Here is a 27,729-nt window from a genome sequence, read left to right on the forward strand (position 1 = left end):
ACTACACACCCTCAGCCCTTAATTTTATTTATTACATTATCTCAGTATTTACTTTGTATTGTTAAATATACATTATACTCTGCCAAGCACATGGTGTAGCTTCTGAGGCAGCTGAGGTAGTGGGATTACAAGTTTAAGGCCAGCATGGGCAATTTAACAAACCCTGTATCAAAATAGAAAGGGCTGAGAATGCAGCTCAGTTGGTTGAGTAACACAGGATTCAATCCCAAAACCACCAAAAAGCAAACAAACAAACAAAAAAACACTACTCACTGTATATTGGGTTTGCTTTATCAGTTTCAAATGGTGCTTTTGACCCCCTAGTTATTAAAGATAAGGTGGTATAGTTAAACTTAAAATTTCCTCTTACCCTAACAACCCTCACCTTCTAATAATGTTGGTGGGTAGATACTTTAAGACATTATTTATTGATAGTTCCTACTTTTGTGGGATTCAGTTCTCATTGCCAGTCCTTTCACTTTAATTTTTCTGGGCGTCTCTTGGTTAGCCTGAAGTTCATGCTTATATGAATCCTCCGAGATGGGCTCATAGGTATAGTTCCATAGACTTCTTTGGTGTTTAACAGAGACTACTTATCTACTGTTTTTTTGGTTTTTGCATACAAATTTGAGTGTAAAATCTTTGGCTTATACTTTTTTTTTACTTGAGAATATGAATAAGTATTTTTACAGGCTCGTAAATTTAGAATAGTATTATGCAGAAATCTGAGACCAGCCTTATTCTCTCTTCTTTGAAAATTGACAATCATTTGCCACTATGGTTCCCTTTTTTTTTGGTGCTGGGAAATGAAACCTATATAAGTATCTATTAGGATGTATTTTTAATAATGTTGATTTTTTTTAGCATTTTTATAGATTTGGTTAGTCCTTAAAATGTAGATCTAGATCTGCTTTTCTATAATATTTTCATATATTTTTCTTGTTTTTTAATATTTTTGAAAATAGATAGGCATCATTTGGTCTCCTTTTCTTGTCTTAATTTTTTTTTCTTTGGGCTAGGGTTCTGGCTCAGCGGTAGAGCACTCTTCTACCATGCATGATGCACTGGGTTTGATCCTCAGCACCACATAAAAATAAAATATTGTGTCCACCTACAACTAAAAAAAAAATTAAAAAAATTTTTTCTCCTAATTCTTAACTCTAATACCAGCTCATTTTTAAAACTTCTGTCCCCCTGCATCCCTAACTGTGGTTTCAGAAATCTCTCTTCTTCTTTGTTCTTCTTTTAGTTTCATCTTCATTTTTGTAATATTTTTCTCTTCTGCTTTAAGTTTTATCCTCACACTTGAGCTCTTATAGCTTTGCCTGTGCTCAGACAGTTGCTTTCTTGTGTTTTTTCAATATTCATGGCAAATGTTTATTTCTTAATCCTGGACAGTGTATATAAAGTGTTCTGTCATTCAGCATGTAACCATTTATACTATCACTAGTAGATTTGGTACTTTTTTTTTTTTCTTACTCTCTTCTTCCCTAGCCTTTTCCAGATTGATCAAGTCACTTTCCCTTTCTTCAAATTAAATCCGAACTTCTAGGGATTTTTATGTATGTTTGTTTCCTAAGCTACTAGGGATTTTTATGTTTGTTTGTTTCCTAAGCTACATTCTTGGCTTCTTTCCATTTTCTAATAGATTGGCTCAGGTATTGCTGACTGCTGGCAATTTAAGGATTAGAAAACTTTGAAAAATAAACTTCTTTCCAAATCAGTATTGTTTCACCCACTTCCTAGATGAGGGGAAATCACACTGTTCTTCCTTGATTTTCATTTGGATTCATTACCAGAGAAATCTGGAACCTGTATCTAAATTTGGATTTAAATTTTTCAGGATCCAGCAATCAGTACAGTTATTTTAGTAGCAGGGTAAAAAAGGATCAAGAAAGAGCTCTCATTGTTAATGGTATATAACTATTAATGTCAGAGCTCCTGTTTTTTAGTGTCTTTTTTTCAGATATTTGTATTTCGCACTTTGCTTATATCAGGAATGGATTTTTAAAATATTTTTCTTATGCATACATATTTTTAAAACTTCACTGTTGTACTAATAAGCATATAAGCATTTGTTGACAAACAGCATATATTCAGTGCTTTTTGGTTGGTTGGCTGATATGAATCTTCTGGGTTAAAGGAGTCAGTACACCAGTATACTTAAAAATTTCGTCATATGAACATGTTACATGTGGTAATACTAATTTGAGTTGAAAATTTTCAGATTATTTCAATATTGCTGTAGTAACATTTTGTTTATATTTAGCTAATGTTTAGTTAGTGCCTCTTAAGTATTTTCACATTATTAACTGTTATTTTTAATCATCAGTATTAAAGACTATGTGAGAAGTAGGTTTTATGACTTACAGTTTATTTGAAGAAAATGAGGCTCCACGAGATTTGTGATTTGTTCCAAGTTCAAGCCTGTTCTTTTTCCATGAGACTGCCTTAATTTAAATTATCATTAGATCTTCACAGCAGTTCTAAGACAGGTCAAGCAGGTTTCTTGTATTGTTACCACTCTAGTTGCAGAAAACAAACTCAGGGAAGTCCCCGCCAACCCCCACCCTCCAGTAATCACAAACCTAGTATTCAGATTATACCTGCTCTATAGACACTTGACAAGTATTATTTAATTCTTAGTAGTACCTTACCCGAAGATGTATTTGTTTTCTCCATTATATTCTTAAGTAAATTGCAAGAATTGGAATTTGAGCCTAACAAGGACTAAGGTACACATGCAGGGTATTTTTTTTTTCTTTCCATTTATTTGTTTTGGGTTTTTGCTATTATCATATTAGAAATTCTAATTGCTTGACTTCTTTTCCAATGCCACTAAGAATCTATATAATGATAAATTAATACATTTATCTAATTTAAAAAGTATATAGTAGTAAGCTTGAAAATCGGATATATACTAGCTTTTTGTTTTTTTCCAAGGACTAATGTTTTTCTCTCTAGTGATTCAAGACAAATGAACCCAGAATCTTATTTCAGAGTCTTGTTATTCCATTTTAGTATGTGTACAGTAATTTCAAAAAACTATTTTTTCATGTGGACAACTCATTTGGAAAAATAACTGTTTAGAATTTGCCAAATCAATGTGATTATTGAGTTTGGGCTTTTTTGTTAATTTCCAACAGCAAAGAGCATAGGAAAATTATTATAGTTTGATTGGAAGTTGGGTGATAATTTGATAATCTAATGATTTCTTAGGTGATTTGTATGATTACTTGTAGCTTGTTATAAACCTCCTTTTATGGAATATTCATTCTGAGTTTGGTTTTAATAAGTCTCCTGAGTATGGAGTTAGAATACCTTCCATATATTTTACCTTTTAGCATTTTGGTTTGAGTTCCTTTTTTTTTTTTTTTGGATACATTTTCTTGGAGAAGGTACCAAATGACAATTTCCAAAATATTCCAGAGTACAGTTTTGTTTTTTTTAAACTCATCAAGAGTTGCAAATTCTATCTCCTTTTGAAGAATTAATCTTAATCCTCCATTGTTTCTAACAGTACAGATTGAAGGGTAGCTATATGTTTAATAATCAATTCTTATTTAAACTTTTTTATATTTCCACCAATGTAATACTTGTCAGTGGCATTTAGGCAGAGAATTCAGTAATTCCTATTTAAGCTAAAATAATAAGGTTTTAAAAGGGATAAAAGCTGACCCTGATGGGGAACATTTCAGTTTTAGGCAAATTGATAAAGGTTATTCCCATAATTTTATTGATATTTTAATTTTAATTTTATTTATTTAACTTACAGTGAAAATGGTAGCTTCCCTTTGTGAAATGTCATTTAAAAACCCCATTATGATATTTGAGCATAGAAATAACTGATAGATCAGATGTCTAGAATATTAGTATTAAACCAGTTAAAGATAACTTAATATCTGAAAGTATTTATTAATAAACTTTGTAGATCCAAACTTTTCATTCTTTGAGTAATTGCTTCTTACTAATGTTGTGAATTTTTTTAATTCTTGATTTTTCTAGGGATTATTTCACATTTCAGCTGCTTTTGTTTTCTACTGCTATCATTGAGGGTTCAAGAACAAAAAATAAGTCTTCAGGTAAAATGCCTGATCCATAATAGTGCTTGACATTGTATTTTGCTGAAAAGATCATATACTTGTTTGGATGCTTGATCTGAAAATAAAGTTGTGATTATTATGAAGTTCTCGCATGGAGTTTTCTTGGCTGCCTCTAACAAATTCAGTTTTATTTGTTCATTTCTTTCTTTCTTTTTTTTTTTTAATTTGGCTGTCTGCTTTTTTTCATGTTGTCTTGATCTGCAATGACGATCTGAGTATGTGCTTGAACCTGCTAAATATTTTAATTTTGCGTATTTGGCTGCTTTGAATTTTAAGTAATTTCTTTGGACAATGTAAATTTAAGAGCTTGAGAGGCTATATAAGTAAAATATGAATTTACAGAAGTCTGTAATTTATAAGTGTACGTTCATTATCTATCATATAGTTTTCACGTTTTGCCAAATAAATAAATTGAAATAAATAAAATTGAAAATTCCTTTTTTTAGTTGTACTGGCCACATTTCAAGAACAATTTTCAGGCCATATGTAGCTAAAGTTACCATTGTAGACAGAAGAGCGATCCTTATTTCAGAATGTTCTATTGGACAGGGCCATTTTAAACTGTGCTGATAGTTAAGTGTAAACTCGTATTCTAATAGTAGTTTAACAGTTTAATAAGTCCAGAAAATAAAACATGAAAAGTTTTGAAAAGTCTTCCTATAAATATGTAGTGACTTCCAGCTTGAATATTTCAAACTTAAGACTGTCTAAAAGTGTACATTCGCATCAGTATCTATGCAACTTTAAAGTGAAGTTATTTCTTGCAGCAAAATTCATGAAGTAGGCAAAAGGCTAAAAAACTTAGACACATCAAATTTGAATCCTGGTCCCATAACTTAGTAATTTAGTAATTTCTGGAAAGTTATTTAACTTTTTTGAGCCTCAGGTTCCTTATATGTAAAATGGAGGTAACAATAGTTACTTTATAGAATTAATCTAAGATAAGTATGTTTAAAACTGCATAAGAGAGTGAATATTTGTAAGTGCTGTAAGTATGGAATTAAACTACTTTTATAAATCAGTTCAGTGGCATTGTTTGCATAGAGTTGTTCCCAACCTGGCAATCGTAACAGGTGTTTAGAAATGGCTAGGTCAGATATACTTGATAGAAGTTCTTGGTCAGTGTGGGATTATTGGATGAAACTAAGTTTGAAACAAAGGGACCATCAGGATGGGGAGAAAAACAAATAGGGAGATAATTGACTTTGTTCTTGGGAAGTCCATAAAGTATTTTCTAATAAGAAAAGTATTACATACTGTCTTTTGTAACTTAAAAAGTTTCATATTGATTATTTAAAATGTTATTTCTATAATATAGTAATACTAAAGAGAAGAGTTAAATGACATTTCAGAAGTTGACTAACATTTTTTGAGGTTACATAGCTAACAGGATCAAAATTCATATTAAGTTCACAGCTTTAATGCTCTTTCTGCTTCAGCATACTATTTCTTTAATAGCATTCTTGTCTCTGGTAGGCATATATTGCAGAATATTTAGGGTCTCGCATATATAATTTTTTTTATTCCCTAAGCGATTCTGGTGTCAAACTTCTAATTAAAAATCATTACCCTCTTAGTCTTGAAATTTTTACTCTATCTGTATGTATACATTGATGCATAGTTAATAAAAGAAGTAATGAGACTGAAAAGCAGTGCATTGATTTTTTTTTTTTTCCCCCTGTTCCAGACGCTTAGATAGGTGATGAAAGAGTGACATTTTGAAAAAGCAACACAAGTTTAGTTTCCTATCTGCAATCTCACCTGACTGCACCGATTAGTACTTCTGGGGAACCAAGACTAGCCAACTCTGGTAGTTAAATCTGTTGATGTTCCTTTCTCTATATAAATTTTGGCTAGTTAGTAGCTGCCCTAAAGTGTTGACTGCTAAATATCTCTGGGTACATATCCTGAGTGTTTTTAATTGATTGTCTAAAGATTTTTAATAATCTTTTCCCAACTATTTTGAAGATGTTTCCATTTCCTGGATTTAGTGGTATTTCCAGACCCTACTTAACTCTGAATATCATATTACTTATAACTTTTTTCACAGTTGTGAAACCTAGTCCCCTTGTGAAGACAAAACCTCTAAACTTTGAATGAAAGATCAATGTCATAAGCAGTGAGTGAGGGGAATACTATAGTAGACCCCTAGGAAGGCAGAAGTTAATTACATTGCATAGTGAATTTTCAAAACTGAAAATGTTTTTAAGTATGCACAGACTGATTCCATTGGAAATAAGACTTTAAATTTTGAAAATTAAGTATTTGCTGTTTGAGGCATCAGTGATGAAGTTTTATAGTAACAGTGAGTTGTCTTAGAGTTGCTTATCATAACACACTTGAGCAATCAGTGGCTGCAATATCAAAATGTCTAATTCTCTGAGCACAGATAATATTATTAGAAGCTTTGATAGTAGACATTGGGCTGCTTCATTTATATATACATGTACCTTTCTCAATACAAATTTGTATTTTCTATAATTCGGATTATTTTTTATTACTAAGGCTTAAGGGAGCTTATGATTAAATTAGCTTACTTTAATACAGCATTCTGAATTCAATAAAGATTGTTTCAACTTAGTTCCTGCAAAGCATCTGAGGGATAGTCCTTGCCCCTGTCAATTTTAAAATGGCATTATATAGTACATTTATATATATATAAATTTCATTAATTATGTACAGATTGAAAATGTCTTTGTACAAATTTTCTTATAAGTAGAATAACTTTCATAATATTAAAATTAATAACATGGTTTTAATTACATGTAAAATATTTTAATTAAATACTAAAATTATTCTGATCTTAAAAATTGACTTTAAAAATCTATTGCAATAAAAGAATTAGACCTGGTCATATGTCAACATAAAAATGTTATTTTCCTTTTTATTCAGAGACTATGTTTTAGATTTCTATTTATTTTCATTGGGAATGTTGCTTTGGACTTATGGCAAAAATGTTGCAGTACTGTTTCTTTATTTTTAAAAGCTAATCTCATTTTCTTAATTTATGGTGAATTGTTAATATTTTCCTAAAGGTAGAAAATGTAATGCCCTATTCCATCAGTTGTAAGATAGCACTTCTTTGTTACACTTCTTTATCTCTTAAAATGAGATGCTTCTTAAAATTAGTGTTGATAGCGCGCTCCCCTAGCATGCATGAGGCACTGAGTTCGATTCTCAGCACCACATAAAAATAAAATAAAGATATGTGTCCACCTAAAACTAAAAAAAATAAATAAATAAAAATTAGTGTTTTATTTTTTTAATGAAGGCATTTTTTTTCCTACTAAAAAACTAATGTAAAACTAATGTCTTATAATTATTGATGTCTTATGTAAGATAAAATGTTCTAATTGATATTTTTAAGCTCATTGTAGAACTTATATTCACATAATTCTTATGTAAGATAAAATGTTCTGATTGATATTTTTAAGCTCATAGAACTTATATTCACATAATTCTTTGTTATAATGTTGATGATCTTTGTGGTTAAAAAAAATTGAAGTGATTGGGATATACCATATTATTTGGAATTATAGCTTACTACTAAAATTTGTTAGGGTGTCTTCCTATTGTTTTTCTTCTTTTCTTTTTTTTATTGGTTGTTCACAACATTACAAAGCTCTTGACATATCATATTTCATACATTAGATTGAAGTGGGTTATGAACTTCCAATTTTACCCCAAATGATTGTTTTTCTTCTTTTCACTGATGCCATCCTAGTTGGTGCTTTACACTAGACTGGCTTCCTGTCTGAATTTTTCATTGAGAGATATTCAGGATACTAAGAGAAAAATGGCAATTGAGAAAAGGCTTTCAATTTGGATGGGGTGGGACTAGTAGGTGAGACTTCCAAGGTCAAGAATGGAGAGAGAAAGAAAACTTAGAGGAAGTGAAAATAAACCTCATTTTCAATTTATCCCGCTTCGCTTCTCTAGAAATCTTTTCCTGCTTAAGTCTCTATAACATAGTAGCTTGTGAACTCCCTGGTTATTAGCTAAAATCACTCCAGATATTCCCTAGGTTCAGCTAACTCTTCTCACCCAGGCTTTTCCTTTCCTTATTCTGTAGAAGTTGTCCTATGGGCTGCCCATCTTTCCCCACCGTCCAGCTGGTACTTTCCATTCTGTGGACCAAATAGAGTTGTGTTTTCTCTGAATATGCTTTCCCAAAATGAATCATTAAAGGGTAGCCACGTGTTCTGAACAGTTTTTTTCTTGATACTCTTCAGTAATAGCATGTTTTAGTTATTCTGCATTTAAGAGTCACAAAGGATATCTGACTAGCTCTATTTAAGGCAGGATCCTTTTAAAAAATAAAATTTAACATTAAATGTAATTTAAAGTTTCATTATAAAATATAAGTTGAGAATCATTTTTTTAAAGAACTTTTGCTTCATAATAAGGAGTTTACCTTTGAATAATTTTGAGTACGCTATGGACTTTAAAATACCTACAGAGTCCTCTGGAAGCCAGTAACTGCTGTCTGGAGTTGGCTTGGTATTGTCATGGAAAATAGTTATGAAGAACTGCTGCATATAATGTCCAAAATCTTCAAATTTCCAAAAGTCTCTTTCATAAAACCTTTGATCTTTGTGGTTAAAGAAAAAAAAATGAAGTGGTAGGGTTATACCATATTATTTGGAATTATAGGCCTCTACTAAATTTTTTTAGTATTTCCTTTCTATTGTTTTCCTTCTGTCTGCTCCAGTCCCCTCCCGCCAAGCAGCTTTGTAAAAATCTCATATTCAGGGTGATTTCCTTTTGTATTTTAAAAATTGTATTTTATTTTCATGTCTTTTCAGTCATGTTACACTCTAAGCTTTTCTGAACTGTTCTTGGAAACCAAACTAATAGTGCTTAGTAGGAGAACGAAAATGGAGTCCAGACAACTGACTTAATTGATTTTAGAGCAAAATCCTTTGCAAGTTTTAAGATTCTGTACTATTCTTGCTTATAGTAATGCATAAATAAAATGGAAACATGGGATAGTGATGTCAATGGAGATAAACATGATTCACTTATTCATGAGTAGTATTTTTAGTATGGATGCTGAGTTTTGTGTAATTCTGATAAAAGATACTTCAAGTATGCTGAGATCACTACTGTATGTAAACTAGCATTCACATAAGTCTTTTTTCAACTTGCTAACTAATTTTATTGTCCTGAATTCCTTTTTATCCTACAGAGGATGTACTGAGTAAAGATGCTGGGGAATGTGCAATATGTCTTGAAGAATTGCAGCAGGGAGATACTATAGCACGACTGCCTTGCCTATGCATATATCATAAAAGGTAAGTTTAGTTTTCTACTAACCAAGTTGATATTGGAGCAAAAGATGGCTATTATAGTTTCAAACATTGTGATTAGGTCAGAAAGGTTGTTTTCGTCATTGAAACCCCTCCCCTCAACTTTTTAAAATGTAAGGGCCTTTTTTCCCTTGCTATCTAAGACTTGAACCCCACATCTTTTGTATTCAAAAGGCTATTCTTTTTTGTAAGCATTTACCATGACCCAGTTATTGTCCATAGCTTCTTAAATAGGTATCTTGTGTAAGCCTTGTAACAATCTCACTTTACAATAGAGAAAATAAACTAAGGTATCAGGGAATATTTTCAGGGTTGCATTGCTACTAGTATTGGAAAATTCAGTGTCAGAAAGATGTTATTTTATCCTAAACCTCTATATAGTTAATACTAATCCAATCAAACCTCACCTAGTTTTTTTTTTTTTAGTGTAATCAAGAGCCAAGGGCAGGAACAGTGAAGATACTCATGAAAAATACCATGTTAGAGGATTTGTCCTATACACATTTATTGCAAGACTATATTAAGATAGTATGGAAATGACACAGGTAAACTATTGGGACAAAACAGAGTTCATAAATATTCATATGCCTGTATGGACAAAGAGCATAGCATGAGAGTTAAGAACATCAATTCTGAAGTCAGGACTGTCTCTCCTCCACTAATGTGTGTTCTTAGTCACATTATTCAGTTTTTCTCTCTGAATTTGTAAGATGAGGACAATAATACCAACTTAATATAGTTACAAGGGTTCAAATGAGTTCAACTTTGGGAAGTGCTGGCACTGATAGATGCTATATAAAGTTTGTTGAATAAATGAAAAAATCGATTTGCCAGAGATAGTATTACAGTGTCATAGAGAAAGAATAAACTGTTCATTAGATGGTGCTTTGATTGATTATTTATTAATATGAACGGTTGAATTCCTGTTTTATTTTGAAATACAAATCAATTACAGACTGAAAATCAAAATCTGAAGTCTTGGGGAAAGAATATGGGAAAATGTTTTTGACTTCTTGGTAAAAAATTATTTTTCCTAAGATAATACTACTCCTGGAGTGGGGTGGGGGCACAAAACTTAAGATTGATAAATTTGATTATGTTGAAATCAAAAACTTACTAGTGACATGATACTGTGAAAATACAAACTGATCTAGGAGTGTGACTTTCAACATAACAACAGAGGTTTTAAATGTGAAATAATACTCTTGTAATGTGGTTAACTCATTGCACTTGTTTTAGTGGAAGGCGATGATAATATAATGACATCTTTTATTGGGTTATATATGATATTTCCCAGCACATAAAATTTTGCTGCATTGAATAACAGCAAATAAAAACATATGCTAACACAACAAGCCATAAAAGAATACCCGTCTCCCCATGTTCTTATTCTTAGTTCAAGTTAGCCTATGGGATTTAGCAGTACTTATTCACAGTTTTGTCTTTGTAACTCATCAGTTTCCATCCTTCCTTAATCCTCTTTGACTGATGCTAACTTCACTGTTGTTTTTAAAACATTCTGTATTTACAATTGTGTTTTATTTATTAGATATGAATGTCTTTGTTCTGGTTGCAAAGTTGTGTTGAGTGATCTACCCTTAATTTGTTTTTTTTCCACATAATTTCTGTTACTTTTAGTGTATGATTTTGTAGAAAGCAAGTTTTATCAAAAACATGTATATTATATTGTAGAATAATAGCTTTCTAAACATAAGAAAAAGATAAACCAAAATAGAAAAATTATAAAAATTGTTAATGATTCAGAAAAAAGGAACCTCAAATAGTGAACAAATAAACAAATGTAAATTCATCTATTTAGTGGACACTCTTTCCTTTTCAAAAGTATTGGTAGAACAGAGGGCTTTTATAACAAGTGGTTGGGAGCCTCAGCAACTTAGTGTATGCAGTACTTTTACAACAACTCAGTAATTCCACCTACAGATATATGCCTTAGAAAATTTTTTGATCTTTTGCTCCAGACAACACAAAGTTCAGGACCAGAGGGAGATAAGGAGCTCATGCCAGAATATAATTAAAAAAAAAAAATACAGTTTATCTGGGGGTGTGGCTCAGCGGTAGAGCGCTCGCCTCGAACATGGGAGACTCTGGGTTTGATCCTCAGCACCACATACACGTAAATAAAAAAAATAAGGATGTTGTGTTCAACTACAGCTAAAAAAATAAATAAAAATATATTTTTTTAAAGTCAAACTGAGTAGTGACAAAATTAATTTATATTCTGTTTCAAGTTCCTTTCAGAGTATGTTTGTAAATCATTGGAAATGTCTGTAAGTAATAGAAGAGACACAAAAATTTTGGTATATTTATATAACAGAATACTATATATAATGGAAATTTTAAAAAGTGAACCTTATTAACAATCACAAATTTTAAACAAATTGAGAGAAAAAAAGCATTAATTAGAAAAAAACACACGTAGAAATGGGTATGGTAGCATGTGCCTGTAATTCCAGCAGCTCAGGAAGCTGAGGCAGGAGAATGGCAAGTTCAAAGCCTGCCTCAGCAACTTAGTTAGGCCCTAAGAACTTTAAACTGTGTCTCAAAATAAAAAATAAAATGAGCCGCAGCTCAGTAGTTAAGCACCCCTGGGTTCAATTCTTGGTACAAACAAAAAAGTTAGAATAAGCATAATATGTTGTTTTAGAACACACATGTATATAGTTATAGAGTAAGAAAATAGCTAAGAATGAAAAGCTGGGGACAGGAAAGGGAATAATCAGTGAAGAATATTTATTTAAGAATGGAGAATATGTGGATTGAGAGCATTTTATATGAAAAACACCTGGGATTTTAATAATGACTTTCACATTATGAGCCAGTATTACGTGGCTAAAAAAAGTAAATAATAGTACTCAGTTTAGGTCACATAGCTACTATTCAGAGGTACTATTGTTAATGTATCTGAAGTATTTTGTTCAGGTCTCACTCCTTCCTTTTCAGAAGTATTGGTAGAACAGTGGGCTTTTATAACAAGTGGTTGAGAGCTGGCTGAAAACAATGTCATAAGCCAAATCTGTTATGAATTTAGAGAACAAAAATCTTAATGGCAACAGAAATTGTTATAAATATTTGAAACATGGATGGGGCCCTTCTTTGTTGTTTTTGAGGTGGGTTTTTTTTTTTTTAAATTGCCCATGAACTTGTGGATTCAAATGAATTTCCCTCCTCAACCTCCCAAATAGCTGGAATTGCAGGCATGTGCGACCATGCCTGGCTTCTTTTACCGGTTTTTATCATTTTTATGTACTAAACCAACCTGTTATGATATGAGAATGATAAATACAAATTTTTCCCTTCATCATATTAGGTAAGCTAACCTTGTGGCATAATGCAAATTTGACACATGTCACCAGTGAGAATGTTGAATAGTTTGAATCCTGCTTGGAGAACTTAATGCCTGTTGGGAAAGTTATTTAACCTTCCAGGACCTTGATTTTATCATCTGTTGTGGTACCATGAATTGGAACTTCATACAGTGATGGAAAGTTCTGAATCTGTGCCGTTTGATAGAGTAGCCATTAGCCAGCCATATCATTGTTGCACACTTGAAATGTGACTGAGGATTTTTTCTTAATAAACTTAAATTTACTCCTTATGGCTATTGAGTACTTCACTGGAGAGTATAGATCTACATTGAGGATAATTATATGCACCCTGATATTTAACTTCTAATAAAAAACAAGATTGTGAAATACTTTAAATTCAAATGGATGTCAGTATATTTATTTGTGTATGTATATGCATTACAGAGCAGGATAGAATTAAAATAAGTGTTCAGTAATCATATAAATGTGATCTTAAAATATGATGTTGTCAAGAATCAAAATTTGATAAATGACATGAAAAGGTTGATATGTGCATAACTATTTTGAAAGGAAATATTTTTCTAAATCGCTCCTTTAATTTTGAATAAAATAGTAGTTCTTGATAGTTCTTGAGTAGTTCTTGAGATTGTCTTTAGGAAATAGTTCTGTTTAAATTTTCAAGTGTTTCACGGTGTAATTTTGTAAAGGTTTTTTTTCCTTAGTGGCATAGAATAGCTCCCCCTGACACCCAGGTTAGAGGGGCTTCCCCCTAAACACGTGCTTGCTGTGAATAGTAATGTACTCCTGTAATCCTAGCAAATTGGAAGGCTGAGGCAGGTAGATCACAAGTTTAAGGCCAGCCTGAGTAAGTTAGCAAGACCCTGTCTAAAAATAAAATAAAAATGACTGGGGATATAGCTTAGTGGTAGAGTGCCCCTGTACCTCAAAATAATAATAATAATAATAAAATAAAATACCCAGTATCTCACAAAGATTAGAAAAAATAAATGTATGCTTGTGTTTTATTTGAATATACCAAATATGGCCTTAAAATTTTTTTCTTCCAAACATATGTTAAAGTCAAGAAAGTAAACATTTTTATTATGGTTGACATAGTTATTAGACATATCTTTAAATTAATTTCTGGTTTTTTCTTTTCTAGCTGCATAGATGAATGGTTTGAAGTAAATAGATCTTGTCCTGAGCACCCTTCAGATTAAGCATCAGATTCCTGTTTTATAGGTAATTCTCCTTTTGTTTTACTTTTTAAAAAGCTGTCTTGAATTACACATTTTCAGTCATCATTTTTATTCATCCTTATTCATTGTGATGCACATGCATGTGCCTGTGTGTATATGTATGTTTCAGATACTTTGTTAGACTGTTGTGTAGAAAACTCACTTTAAAAAATGTATTAAAAGTGTCAGAGGTGTCGCTTAGTGGTAAAGTGCAGTGTTTAGTATACCTGCTCCTGGGTTAAATCCCCAACAAGAACCCAAAGTAACAACAACAAAAAAATGTTATTCATTCCTAAGTAGATCAGATGTTGATAACTGCTACATTCTCTTAAACCACATTTGTTTATTTATAGTTTAGTAATGGGGAAAAAAATTAAAACAACCACCACCACCCTTGAAGTACATATTATAACCCAGTTTTCCCAGCAAGAAACCTGAGGTTCTTAGTATTCTAAGTTCCATGATAAGTAAGGGGAAAAAAATGGAAGCAATTTCTAGGGACTGGGTATGTGCTCAGTGGTAGAGAGGAGTGTTTGAATCCAGTGCACCATGCGTGCTAGGCAGTCCCCAGCAGCACAACAACAACAACAAACAGCAAGTTGTACCAAGCTCTTAAGTTGCATATATTAAATATGTGCCATTTTTGTATGCTGTTTATTCCTCAATAAAGTGGTTTAAAGAACAAAAAAGAAAAGTGTCATCAGAAGTTAAAGGTCAATTAAAATTACAGTTAGCAAATTAATCAGATCTCACACTCTTGAGCATAACCTCAGATGTGTTCTTAACTAATGTAACATAAGTGTAATCACTTAGAATTGTTATATTCCAGGAAAATGTTCCAAATACTTTATATCCATTTCTTGTTTAGTTGTTACATTGACTCTTTGAGCTCAGTACTATTACTACTTCTTTTCAACAGATGAGGAAATTAAGTAGAGAAAGTTTAAAAAACTAGACTTGTCAAGGTCACATAGCTGGTTTATTAGTGGAGTTGGAATTTGAACTGAATAGAATTCTGACTCTAAAGACTATGTTCTTATTATAAATAGGTATAAGCATTTTCTTCAGAAAGTTGCATCATTAATTTATCCACTCAATCATTCATCCTTATATTCTTAGCATGTTGTAGTAGTAGGCCGTATATGTATGTGTGTGTGTGATTTTGAAGCCAAATGATTAGTTTTGCTCTGATGATTTAGCTTTTGTTCTGCATTACCTGAAAATGTTTAGTGAACTGAAGGATATTTTACCTGGGTATTGCTTTTCTTCATAATCCATGAAGTAAATTAAATGGCATGATTTAGTTTTAGAAAAATACAAGTTGACTTAATTGCTATCTTCAAGTATATGACAAGCTTTTAGGAAAGGACCGTTTTATGATGCAACACATTGGATTTTTATATCAAAGCAGGACATTTTAGCTCATCTTGGAATTCTTTCAGGAGTTAGAGTCTGAGTTGTTAGAGACTCATAGTTTTGCTAAATGAATAGTGTTACTGATGACAAGTGATATCCTGAGGTCTTGTCCTGTACTGTTCTACCATTTCCTGCTCTTAAATTTAAAAATATAAGTGTTGTGGTTATAAACACACAAGGAATTCTGTTGCTGTATTGATGAGGTTTATTTTAGGGTAGCAGATTAGAATGTTGATATAAGAGATTTGAGGTAATTTAATAGCAGTCCTAACAACTAAAATGAGAACTGCATTGAGTGAGATTTTTTTCATAACAGTAAGGCTGTGCATGTGAAATGTGAAAACCTTTTGTGGTAGAGTAGTTAAAGACTATCAATTGATGAACCTTTTACTGTGAACTTAGATCATGCCTTGACACATTGAAAATATGAACTGGGATAAGACTGCTAGTTAGAAAAGTATTGTGATGGAGTGGGTACATTTTGGGTACATGTTCATGTGTGTTTTTAATCACTATGAAAAAAGGTTTTTGAAGGGAATACTTTGGAATGCTATTAGTGTTGCTTGATGATTAGGCCCATAAATTAAAATTATGGCTAAAATTTTAGAAGCATGTCTAGAAAAGTACTAAAACCCAACAATAATAAAATGAAATTTTTATCTTAGTATTTTACAAGCCAAATTAATATATCTAAATCTTTCACCTACAGATAAGATTCTTCCTTTTAATTATCTTTGTGCATTCACACTGCTATAGCAAAAGACCTCATACAGTTAATTTATGAATAAAAAAAAAGAAATTTATTGTTTATAGACCTAGAGACTGGAAACTACAACATCAGGTACCATCAGATTCCAGGTCTGGTGAGAGCTTGTTCATCATTTGCGGCACCTTCTGTTTATTCTTAGATAGCAGAAGGGACTTAGCCTCCTGAATAAAGCCCTCATGACCAATCACCTCCTAATATTATTGCACTCGAGATTGGGTTTCAACATGGAAATTTGGAGGAGATACAAACATTCAGTCCATGATGGCGTCAGTAATTTTTTTCTATGAGGTGGAATTTTTAAATTAAAAATTTTTTCTTTAGAATCACAGTGAGCTTATGTGACACATGGAACACACATCTTCATTCAACAGACAGAGATATGTCAATTTTAAGCAGGATTTCTGGTTCTTTACATATTAATGTTATCTTTGTGGGATTTTAAAAATATAGAATTTTAAGTTTTGAAACTAACTTACTATGTGGGGCATGTTGAACTGTGTAGTTGGTTCCCTACAGAAATTTGTACCAGTGAGGTCAGTCTTCTAAAGACCTTGAAGAATCATTTTTAAGAATTTATATATATATATATATATTTTTTATATATATATATATATATATACACACACACACACTATTTTTTTAAAATTTTTTTGTTGGTTCAAAACATTACAAAGCTCTTGACATATCATATTTCATACATTAGATTCAAGTGGGTTATGAACTCCCATTTTTACCCCAAATACAGATTGCAGAATCACATCGGTTACACATATATATATACTATCTTAACTCACATGTTTGTTTCTGTCCTGACTGTTCTTATTTGTCAAGTGATAAATTCTTTGTTCCTTTTTCTAGCCTACTGGCAAAGTATATGGGTTTGAAGAGGATTTGGTGTTGTTAAAATACTAAAATCAGAAAGAAAGAAAGTATATAACAACAAGGTCCAACATTTTTAATAACTAAGAATTCAGGTATCAACCCAAAATAGAGATACATGAATATCTCAGGTCTTGATTAGGAAATTGTTTGCTATTTTTATATTGAGATTTTTAGTTACATGGGGGAAGTTTTAAAAATGAAGTTTGTGTATTTATGTGTATTCTTTATGCTCATGTAGTTTTTATTGTGGAAGAGGAATAGCTGTTAGGTACTGGCAAATTTTTGTAACTATGTTAAGCTTTATAACTGGTCCTTCTGTGTCTTGATTTCTTCTGCAAAACATTAGTTTTACAAGTTTTTAATAGTAAATAGGATATGAAAATTTATAATTACTAAAACCATGTTCATGAGGAAATGGATATCATGTATTGATTTGTATTACTATGATGAACCACAGCTTAAACTAAATTTATCTATTTTACATAGGTTTTCTTGTCTTTTCAAGATGCTTGAAAAATCTAGAGGATTTGAGGATCTGTCTCTGGAAAAAAAAAGAATGCAGGCTTACTCAGCCAGAAATCTGGGTTCTGTGAGACTTGGTAATACAGAGATGGACAATCACACAAGAAAAAAGAAAAAACATCCTGCTGAAGAGAGGACAGTAACCACAGAACTCAGTGTACCAAACTTGCATATAAGGGACACACAGGGATTTTGAAAATGCTGCACATCCCTTAATAGTCATCTACATAGGTAATACTGATGAACATTTTGTATTCAGACGCCAAAGTTAACTGATTTAAAAGTTGATTTACTTTTTATTCAGTTCTCTAGAGCTACGCAACTAGCTGTGTTTTGATTTGTTTTGTTTTGTTTCTTTAGTTTGGGGTCTCTCTTATTTCCCCCAACATAATGTTTCTGCATTCACTTATTCTTAAATTGAAAAACCATATAAGTTACTTCTCATGAAGTCTTAAATGTGAAACCAAGAAATGTAATCAAGCAGTAAAACATTCTCTGAATGTAGACCATGATCTCAAGTTCTTCCATTTTTTCCCCCAAGTGTGGAAAACTAATTTCTACATAGGAAAACTAAAATATGTTTGTTTTTAAATTAAAGGTTTAATATTATCAGAATGCTGCCCAAAGAATAAATCAAGTTACATAATTACATTTTAATTAAATAAATGTAGAAATTGTCTACTGAATTGTAGTTTATGAAATATATTGTTTCCTCTTAAATAAAACTGCTCAACATTTAATCAGCAATCATCTTGCAGCTATGCAACTTTTAAAATAATATAAATTATTCATTTTAAGTGCTGCCAGCTATATAATAACTTTGTTTTAACGGGTATTTTTTTCTTTTTTCATGTAATTATTTTATTGTACTTTGCATCTCCAGGCAGTTTTCCCACATTTGGGTAACATGTGTAGCAGAGCATAAGCCTAAAATTTATGAAAAGAGTAAAACAGAAATTTCTGAAGTGGAAGTTGGAATAATTTGAGGGGTATTTTATATACCTTTAAACATCAGGATTTAAAATTGGGATGTCAGGTTTATAGCAATTCACACCTTTAATTTTCCAGATAATCTGGAAGTTAACATTTGATAAATGATTTTTTAAAGCAAAGCAAATACAAAGATTTTGTTAATTTATAATTTATTAATGTGTTACTACTCTTATTGAAAATGTTAGAGACTTTTAAATTGAGCCTTGTGTAGAAAAAAAATGTATTAAGCAAAATTATGTGAATAAATATTCCCCCAAAATATATCTGAATGGTTAAAAATACTGGAAGAGAGCTATCAGGGCTACAATAGTGAATGTCTTTAAAATATATATATATATATATATATATCAACAATAACAATAAGTAGATTTTGCATTTTCAACATAGGGAAAATGTTATCAGTAAATATTTAGGCAGTGCACTTTACTTAGTTTAATTGAGAGTTGCACAATACTGTTTCCTTATTTTAAGCTCTCTTTAATGTATTTAAGTATTTGCTTTTAAATTTAACACTGCTGCTCTTATTTTCCTTTAGTTTGTTTCCCTACTCTATTGCTTCTGTTTCATACTTTATAAAAGGGCAATTACAGGAGCAACTGCTGCTACCCAGAAAAATTTGTGTATTATGAATAATTAAAATAATTTTTAATTGCTTTTTGTATGATTTCAAACTAGATAACATTTTCCCTCAAGTTATGCTGTGAAAAATGCCATTTGTTATGCTGCAATTGCTAAAAAGAATCCAAAACCTCCATTGTGTCAGCCAACAGCACAGTTTCATAGGTGCTTTTTTTAGTAGTTGTAGAAAATTATTTTCCCTCAAGGGAAACATTCTTAACTTTTTTTCATAAAATCTTAGTTTGAATTTATTTCACATTTTCAATTGTGTAAGCTTTTGCATCCTCCCCTCATGTACTCCCCCAAGGAAAGCCTCTTAGACTGTGAATAATTAATTTGTTTTCTACTACTGGTATATTGTGATAAGAATTACTTTGTTGTCTTCCATTCTTAAGAGATTTATTATAGCTGTGGTAATTAATTGTTTATATTCTGGAAGTTGATTTTCTGATATAGCTTACTTGTAAACTTTACTTTTTGAACTGTACCGGCTTAAGTTCACTTTTCCTTGTTTACCTTGTCCCATATTCTCAGTCTTAATAATTTAGCCTATGTCTATCATAAGGCTCTGTGCTGCAGCTGCTACAATTGAAGCTCCTGGGATTTTAAAGAAAGTTTAGTGTTTGTCAGTGTCGATGCTACTTGATTATTAATATTTGTATAGAAATTTTTACTGAAATCTGTTTAAAACAACCCCTTTTGTTAGCATTTACAAAGTTATTATTTTTATTTTAAATTCAATCTCTAATGACTTCTTAGAATGAAGAATTTAGGGAAAAGGAGGCGGTGGGGGGAGGGGTAAGCTCAAATGCTCCAGTTTTTATTCAAAATCAAAGTCATTATTCTGGAAAATACTATAAGTGTTGGTCTATAATGTCTCTTATAATATTTGCAGTCTGTATGCAAACACTGAATAGTATAAGTGGGACATAAAATTATGTTGGATATTTAAATATTCAGCTGAAACTACTGAACACTAAATATTATGGAAATTAAAAGCCTGGATTATCAAGTTGGTTTATAGCTTTCTAGAAGAATCTTTGTAAGTACTCATCTTTAAATAAGGTTACATGTGCATATATAGAAAGCAATATGTTTTTAAATTTCACTTTAGTGCCACTTTTTGTCCATAATGGATTTATTGCCAATTTGACATACTACTTTGATCCATCTTTTTTTTTCTGTTTGCCGGAATGTTTAATATCTGACTCTTTACCAGAGAAATAGTAGACTAACTATAGTCTTCATGTTTTGCAGATTTAGTTACAAGTCATATTATATATTGTTTTAAGAGCCATGTTTAAGATTGAAATATAAACAATTGTTTCTATAACTGATTTTTGGTGATAAAAGAAACATTGAAAAGTCATTTTGTTAACTGCTGCATAATATATAGGTTTTGGTTTCTTAAGTGCAAATCTTATATTTCTTTTAAATGTTGTATGATTATTTCAGTTTTTACCCTCTAGAATGTAGCCCCAAAATGATGAGGACCACCTTAGCATATCTGCAGTATATATTAGATTTCATTTTCAATGAGTTAATGAAAATGGAAGAATTCTTTTCAAAGCTTATTTGACTCATGGCTGTGTTTCTAAGTAAGGGTATGGTGAAGTTTAAGGGCAATCATTTAAATATTATAGCAAGTCATAGGGTTATTCCTTTAAGTGAAAAATACTGTAAATTCAATGTAAATATTATCTACTTTTATGTACTGACTTGGAGAGTGGAAGATGGGAATTTTCTCAACAGTAAGCTACATTTGAACAAAGCATGAAACTTTTTTAAAATTCAAGAATAGTTGGATTTATCACCTAATTTATACCCACACTATGCATTGGTAATAATATCCAAATTATCTTATTCTTTCACAGAGGAAGTTTCCATTTAAATCAGAGTGTTGGAAACTGTGTAAAACTACTTAGGGGTAAATGGTGCTTATTAAATATAAGTACAATTTGTTAGTTGCTAGAAGTCTTCTAGTTCATTTGGGCCATTTTCTTGCAATTTTGATTTATCCTGAAGTAAACTCAGTATATAGTAATAATGAGTAATTCAACTTGAAGTGTCATTTGTTCACTGTACCTTGTTATTATACAGGTATTTTCTTAGTTTAAAACAAAAACAAAAAAACTAGCATGTCTGTGCTTTGTTTTTGGCCCATTCTCCTATTTTTCCTGAGGTACGTAACTTCCGATATATATATTTTTTGCAATGTTGTAAATAACAGTGATTATATTATTCATTTTACTATCTACTGTCTTTCCTTCTTTACCCAGATCTTTTCATTGTAAAACTGAGTTGCCACTTGGTTTTTTTTCAAAGGAAAGTGCTACTTGGTGTACTACAAGTAGTGATTCATATTCAGGAACAGCTGGTAAAACTTTTTTGGTAATAACTTCCCAAACAATACTTTAGTGCCATATTCTGTGAATGCTGTGCTTAAGCTAGGAAACAGAATGTTTTTTCAATCACCCGATTCCTGTATTAAATGGGAAATACCTGGACTCCTAAGTTAACTGATTTTCTGTGGACAGTAAAAGGCTTTGACAAAACCAGGTGTATTTAATTATTTAGTTTTAGCTGAAAATGCAATGTTACTGTACTGAGCGGAATTGTTTGATTTTCAGTTATTTAAGCCATTATTAATTTTAGACCAATGGCTAATAATGAGATAGATTTTTGTTCATAGAGAGAGAACAGCATGACATGAAGTAACATTTCAGAAATAAATAGAAGCATTTTAAGTGATACTGTAGTAACTTTTAACCACACTATATTTCTTAGCTCTGCCCTTGACAGTGAGGTGTACCTGTCACGGACACTGCCTCTTGGCATCAGAAGTGACTGAGTTCTTCTGTAATTAAATGTTCATGCTTTCCTTTTCCGATTTGGTATGTTGAAATTGGTGAGCACTGATCATTTGTTTGATAAACTTACAGTGCTGCCTTGTATCCTGTTATTAGTAAACTTGGTACCAGTATTTTGAAAATGTTTCATTATTATTCGATTTTGAGTATTTGGGTGCATATAATAGAGTTAGCATACTCTAGAGGGAGATACAAAAAGTACATTGGAATTTGATGATGATTCTGATTATCACTTCATTACATTTCTTTCCAGTGACTCTTTATGTGAGTTTCATTGTTTGAAAATCATGGTAATGATAGGAATTTATTTACCTCTGTTGTTTTATTGCTTTATCCATGGTTTCCACAACTCTTTTGTAATACCTCTTAATTTCCTCTATTTGAAAGTATTTTTCTGTTAAATAAGTTACAAAAAGTACCAGTCACAACAAATAGAGAAAATGTATTAGGAACAACTTGTATTAGTGTGTTCTAAACTAAAATGGAACAATTCATTATTGATATTTTAATAAATAAACTTCCAAATGATCTTGCTAAATTATCCCATTATTTAGAAGTGAAAAAAATAATGCTTTTAAGGAAAATCGTCATATTTCCTTTGTCCATAAGTTGACAGTATATTATAATAAAACTGAGAAATATCTGAATGCTGAAAAGTTACCATGAATTAATTGATGTTATTGCTTCTTTAATTTTGTATATCCATTATCACAAAATTGACCCCAAAATTACTACTTAAAATTCTGTAACAGCTTAAGAAATTATTGTAGTGTCGATGGACAAAGAGATTTTTCTTCATTATTTAAGTGAAGATATACTTTGAAATTTCTAATGTAAAACCTACCTGTAAATTTTATAATTGAAATATGATTGGAGAGCTGTTAAGTTTTGAGGAGGGATGCTCTGCTAGTATACAATCATAGCTTTTAAAAGTTGTAGTTAGTAGCATTCTGCTGTGTTTTAGAAGAATAATAAATCTTTGGAAGCATAGTTTTCATGATATCAGAGTTACTGAATTTTGTGGCATAGTAATTAAGAACCTGAGTTCTAGAGCCAGATGGCTGGACATTGAGCAAGATAATTTCTCTTATCCTCACTTTTTTCTGTTAAAAAAAAGTAATATCAATTCCTATATAAGGATTATTTTATTAAGTGGGAAGGTACATATATGTAAGATCAGGCACATAGTAAGCTCTTAATAATATTTGTGGCTAATACAAACAAAAATTCTGTGCCCTTCTATGAATAAGTTTTTGTTATTCTGTCCAGTCATGAAGTGTGATAGTAATATCTTAAGACCTTAATTGATGTGTTTAAAGAAGCTATTAATAGAGAACTTTATGGGTTCTTATTTCCATGCTCATAAAATCTAGTGACTATTGTCTCAATAACCAAAAATTAAGCATTATACAATTTGTGCATGGCTAGGACCAAGAATACAGAAATGAAAGATGGCTGCCCTCAAGGAACTTATTTTATAGTGGGTGAAGCCAAGAAATAATCAAGCATGTAAGGAGAGTGATGAATGCTGGCAGAGGTAAACACAAGCTGTTGTGAAGATACAAAAGAGTTATTAAACTCAGACTAGACGAGAATGGTAAGTCTTCAAGAACAAATAGATCATACCTCTAAGGAACTTGGATAAAGGAATATGCCAATTGTGAAGTTTGGGGATGGTGTTCTTAAGGCAGAAAACAGCACATATCCAAGATGGAGAAAAGCATGAGAGTCTTCAAGACTTACTCTGTCTAGAGAGGTAAGCAAATAAAAAATCTTGGAGAGATATGTACACAAAATTATGATTTTCGGAAGGAAAAAGACAATCATACATTTCAGATTAGACAGATGGGATTAGAGGCAGAGAGAAGTGTTAGGAAATTTATAATAATTCAGATAAAATGATAAAAGCTCTAGATTATGATTCCCAACCCATTTTAATGCACCTGATACAATTTCATTGAAATAGTCACACAATTGAAAACTTGAAACTTAGAGAGTGGAATTGACTCATTTTAGAAGTCATTTGCATATAAGGAAATGAGAGACAAGCCCAGGAGTATAACTTCTAGTATTCTTTTTACATCTTGAAAGGTTGAATCTCTACCTGGCAAAAGTGGATTATGCCAGTGTATCTGTTGGGGAATCGGAAATAAGGAACACTAATTCTAAACTGAAGGAAATAAATTTTAAGTGGGAGGCAGAGCCTCAAGAGAGAAGCCAGACATGAATATTTGGCAAGTTGTGAGAAAGCAGGAAGTGTGATAAATGCATGTGTAGTCTTTTATGGTTCAGGAGGTGTGTAGATACAAATATTGCCAACCCTGTTAGCAGTAATTGTGTAATTGGGGTACACAAAACTAGTTGAACAATGTCTAGCTTGGTGGAGTGGAACCTTTCCTAGAATTCCTCTCTGCCCCTAGCTTCAGATGCCTGTCGGAATAGGACCATGCTTTCCCAGAGTTGCTTAATGAAATACTTAGATGCACTCACTCATTCTTGAGGTGTTTGTCTTTGGTTCATTTATCCTGCACTTTTATGTATTTTCTCAGCAAAAAAGAACTACTGTTGGAAGTAGGGTCTTATAGAAATAGATATATGGAAAAGATAGATCCTGCCCTACTGATAGAAGTTGCTGTTTTGGATAGGTTGGGTTAGGCTAAGTAGTAGGAGGGACCAGAAGAAATTTAACCCTTTTTAGAAAGCTGTGATTTGCTGCCACCCACATCATGATCCTTCTTATTTCGTGAAAGAAAGGAATGACAACTGGTTGATTGACGTTTAGTTCTTGGAGGAACAGCAACCTTGGGATAGCTTTGTGGCTCAAGGAAGCAACTCTCCCCACAGATTATTCAGTCAAATACATCATGGCCATGGGAACACCAATATAAGTTTTTACAAAATTTCTCCAGATTGTTTCAGAGGTTCTCTTGCCAGATATCCTATGACTTCAGGACAGCAAGGCCTAAAATGTTAAAACCTCTGTTTTTGTAAATATTACATGATTTAGATTTGATTCCCACATAAAATGCTTTTAAAATTACTTTTCTGAAGTATCTTAGTGATGCTATAATTATAAAAGTTTTAGAATTCTGCCATATAGTGCCTTATTCCTGTGGTAACATTTTCTATGAACTTTTAAATTCACTGTTAATTATTATATAGAATTTAAAGAATTGCTAACCAAAAAAAAAATCTTTCAAAGAAAGTTTGAGATTTTAATGCTTTCTGATTGGCTTGATCATTTAGTAGCTATTTGACTATTAAGGTAACAACATAGACTTCACAACAGTGTAAATTTATATTTCAGAAAAATACCAAATAACTAAGCTATTTAAATACACAAGCTGTTATCATTTAGCATGTAATCAATATAAAAAATTATCAAGTGTTACATTTTTTTTTCAGACTTCGAAATCTGCTATGTGTTCTATACTTAACAGCCCATCTGTATTTGGAATAGCCACATTGTAAGTGCTTAAGAGTTAGGCGACCACTGGCTACTGTACTGAATATGAATAGTAGGGGTCTGAATGACTTTACTCTGAGAATCTTTTTGACTCCTATCTTTATCTGTACCTGGATATTTCTGAAGACCTTGTAATTACGTTGTTAAGATTATTGGATCTCTTTCAAAGTTGATTTAACTATTAAACGTGCACAATACTTGTCTTATGTTATTATTAAAATTGAGTAGTATCTTAAAACTTTAAATATCTTTAAAAGGTTGAGGATGTCGAGAATCTCTTTATGTGCATTCACAGACAGCACTGGCTTTCATTATGATTATAGTTTTTTGGTGAGGGCACACAGGCTTTGATTAACTGGTCAGTCTCAGGAGTCGGTATGTTTGTAAGCTCTTACCTACTTGTCAGTATGAACCATGAGCAGTTCTGATGAGTAAGTTCTAGTCAGATTTTTCCCCTGGGGTTGAGTTCTTTGGGGGCATTTTCATGAATGTTATACCGTCTAGCTATAGTTGACTTTTTGCCATGACCATTAAGCTTGTCCATAAGACCCTCTGTCACAAAATGGGAGTACTCTGCAAAATGCAGCATGAGAGGCAGCAGTAAGTCAGGTCTGCCATATCTTGAGTTAGATGCAGTTTTGCTTGCCTAGGGATTCTGTGCTGAAATGCCATGGTGAATGGAGTCAGGTAAGTGGTGGAGTTAGTATTTAAGGTTGGTCTGCACACTGGGAAAGAGGACAATATGCACTTCTGCTTTAGGATTCCCAAGCAGGGATTCCTGAGCCAGTGATTCTTGATCAAATTTTTTACTTCAGGTGAAAAGACTGCTCTGGTATTTTTAAGAATTCTTCCCAATTCTGGTTCATAGAATAAAACTGCCTGGTTCAGCTAGGCTCTGATCCTTGATTTTCACAGCAAAGTTTTATGGATTCCTTAAAGTCCTTTGTACCTCCAGAACTTGGCTCTTGACTAATCCATACCCTTTGACTTTCAGGCTTCTATCTCTTCCTTTGGATTTTAAAAAACTCAACTTTTGACACTCAAAACTGAACAAAAATGTTTGTAATATCCTCATTGTCTCTTACTCCTGAAGAAGCACTTTTCATCAAGTCTTATAGCAAATTCCCATAAGCAATTGGGAACATAAGAAATTAAGTACCAGGAATGAAAAATATAGCAGTTAGTAATTCAAAAATTGCATTTTTAAAACTCATCAGTGATTAGAAAGCACTGAGGCTGAAGTATATAAGTAACTGCAGTCTCTCTTTTTCATTCTTAGCTTTATGTTGGTTGTCTTCGAAAGTCTTCACACACTGAAGAACAGTGTGTGGCTGTTACTTAAACTAGAATGCAGGGTTAATAAAAGTGTTGGTTCATTTATTCAGCACATATCTATTAAATATTTGATAATTGTAAGATATTGCATATAAATTGATGGGGAAATGATAGCTATGAAGTTTATGGTTCAGTATTAGTAGCAAAAAGGTTGGTAATCAGTTATAATAGAGCAAACAAGTAATGTGGGTGTTTGAAATCCATAGTTTTTGAATAAGCATTTGTGTCAGATGTCACAAGGAATAAGGTCATTACAGTCATGGGAAAAACCCTTTGTTGGTGATGTAATGGTTTCATGCCTTGTGCCAGGCCACAGCAAAGGTGAGAACAGATGGAAGTGTCCTATAAGTTCCAGGATTGCAGTAGAGCCAGCCAGCCAGATTTGTTAGTCTCTTTTCAGAAGGCTGTTTCCTCAGTTAGCACAGTGTTATATTTCTAACCTTCACTACTTTTTGAAAGCAGCTTTACTTTAAGTTGCAAATTCTACACAACAAAAGCACCCATTATAAATTTGCTACCTGATGATTCTGGACAGATGTACATACCTGTATAACCATGACCACAACCAAAGTAGAGAACATTCACATCACCCTCAAAACTTACCTCAAGTCCCTTTATAGTGGGTTGCTACCCATTTACCCTCAAGCCCAGGCAGCCACTAATATGTTTTATGTTCTGTTTATAGGTGAAATTTGGTATTATTCTATTTATCTAAGTCTTATTTTGCTCAGCGTAATATTTGTGGGAAGTATCCACATTGTTTGCTCAGTAGTGTTCCATTGTATGAATAAATATACCACACTTTGTTATCTTTCTATTGGTGGGGGACTGGGCTATTTTTAGTTTGGGGCTATTATGAATAAAATGGTTATAAACATTTGT

At 32.0% G+C, this 27,729-nt stretch overlaps 1 protein-coding gene across 3 annotated transcripts in view; it reads left to right on the forward strand.

Annotated features, from left to right (window-relative positions):
* Positions 1-27,729, forward strand: part of Znrf2 (zinc and ring finger 2) — a 99,429-nt gene extending 71,700 nt beyond the window's left edge. Inside the window, exons 3-5 of one of the 3 annotated variants that reach the window (XM_026401569.2) lie at positions 9,292-9,397; positions 13,901-13,980; positions 17,530-27,729. In XM_026401569.2, the coding sequence (XP_026257354.2) occupies positions 9,292-9,397; positions 13,901-13,958 (164 nt within the window). In that variant the 3' untranslated portion in view covers positions 13,959-13,980; positions 17,530-27,729. Of the gene's footprint in view, positions 1-4,005; positions 4,083-9,291; positions 9,398-13,900; positions 13,981-17,529 lie in introns of those variants that run through there. The other 2 variants (XM_077795990.1, XM_026401570.2) reach the window with 2 other exon arrangements.

This window comes from Urocitellus parryii, chromosome 3 (assembly GCF_045843805.1).
Source record: "Urocitellus parryii isolate mUroPar1 chromosome 3, mUroPar1.hap1, whole genome shotgun sequence".
NCBI classification, from domain to species: domain Eukaryota; kingdom Metazoa; phylum Chordata; class Mammalia; order Rodentia; family Sciuridae; genus Urocitellus; species Urocitellus parryii.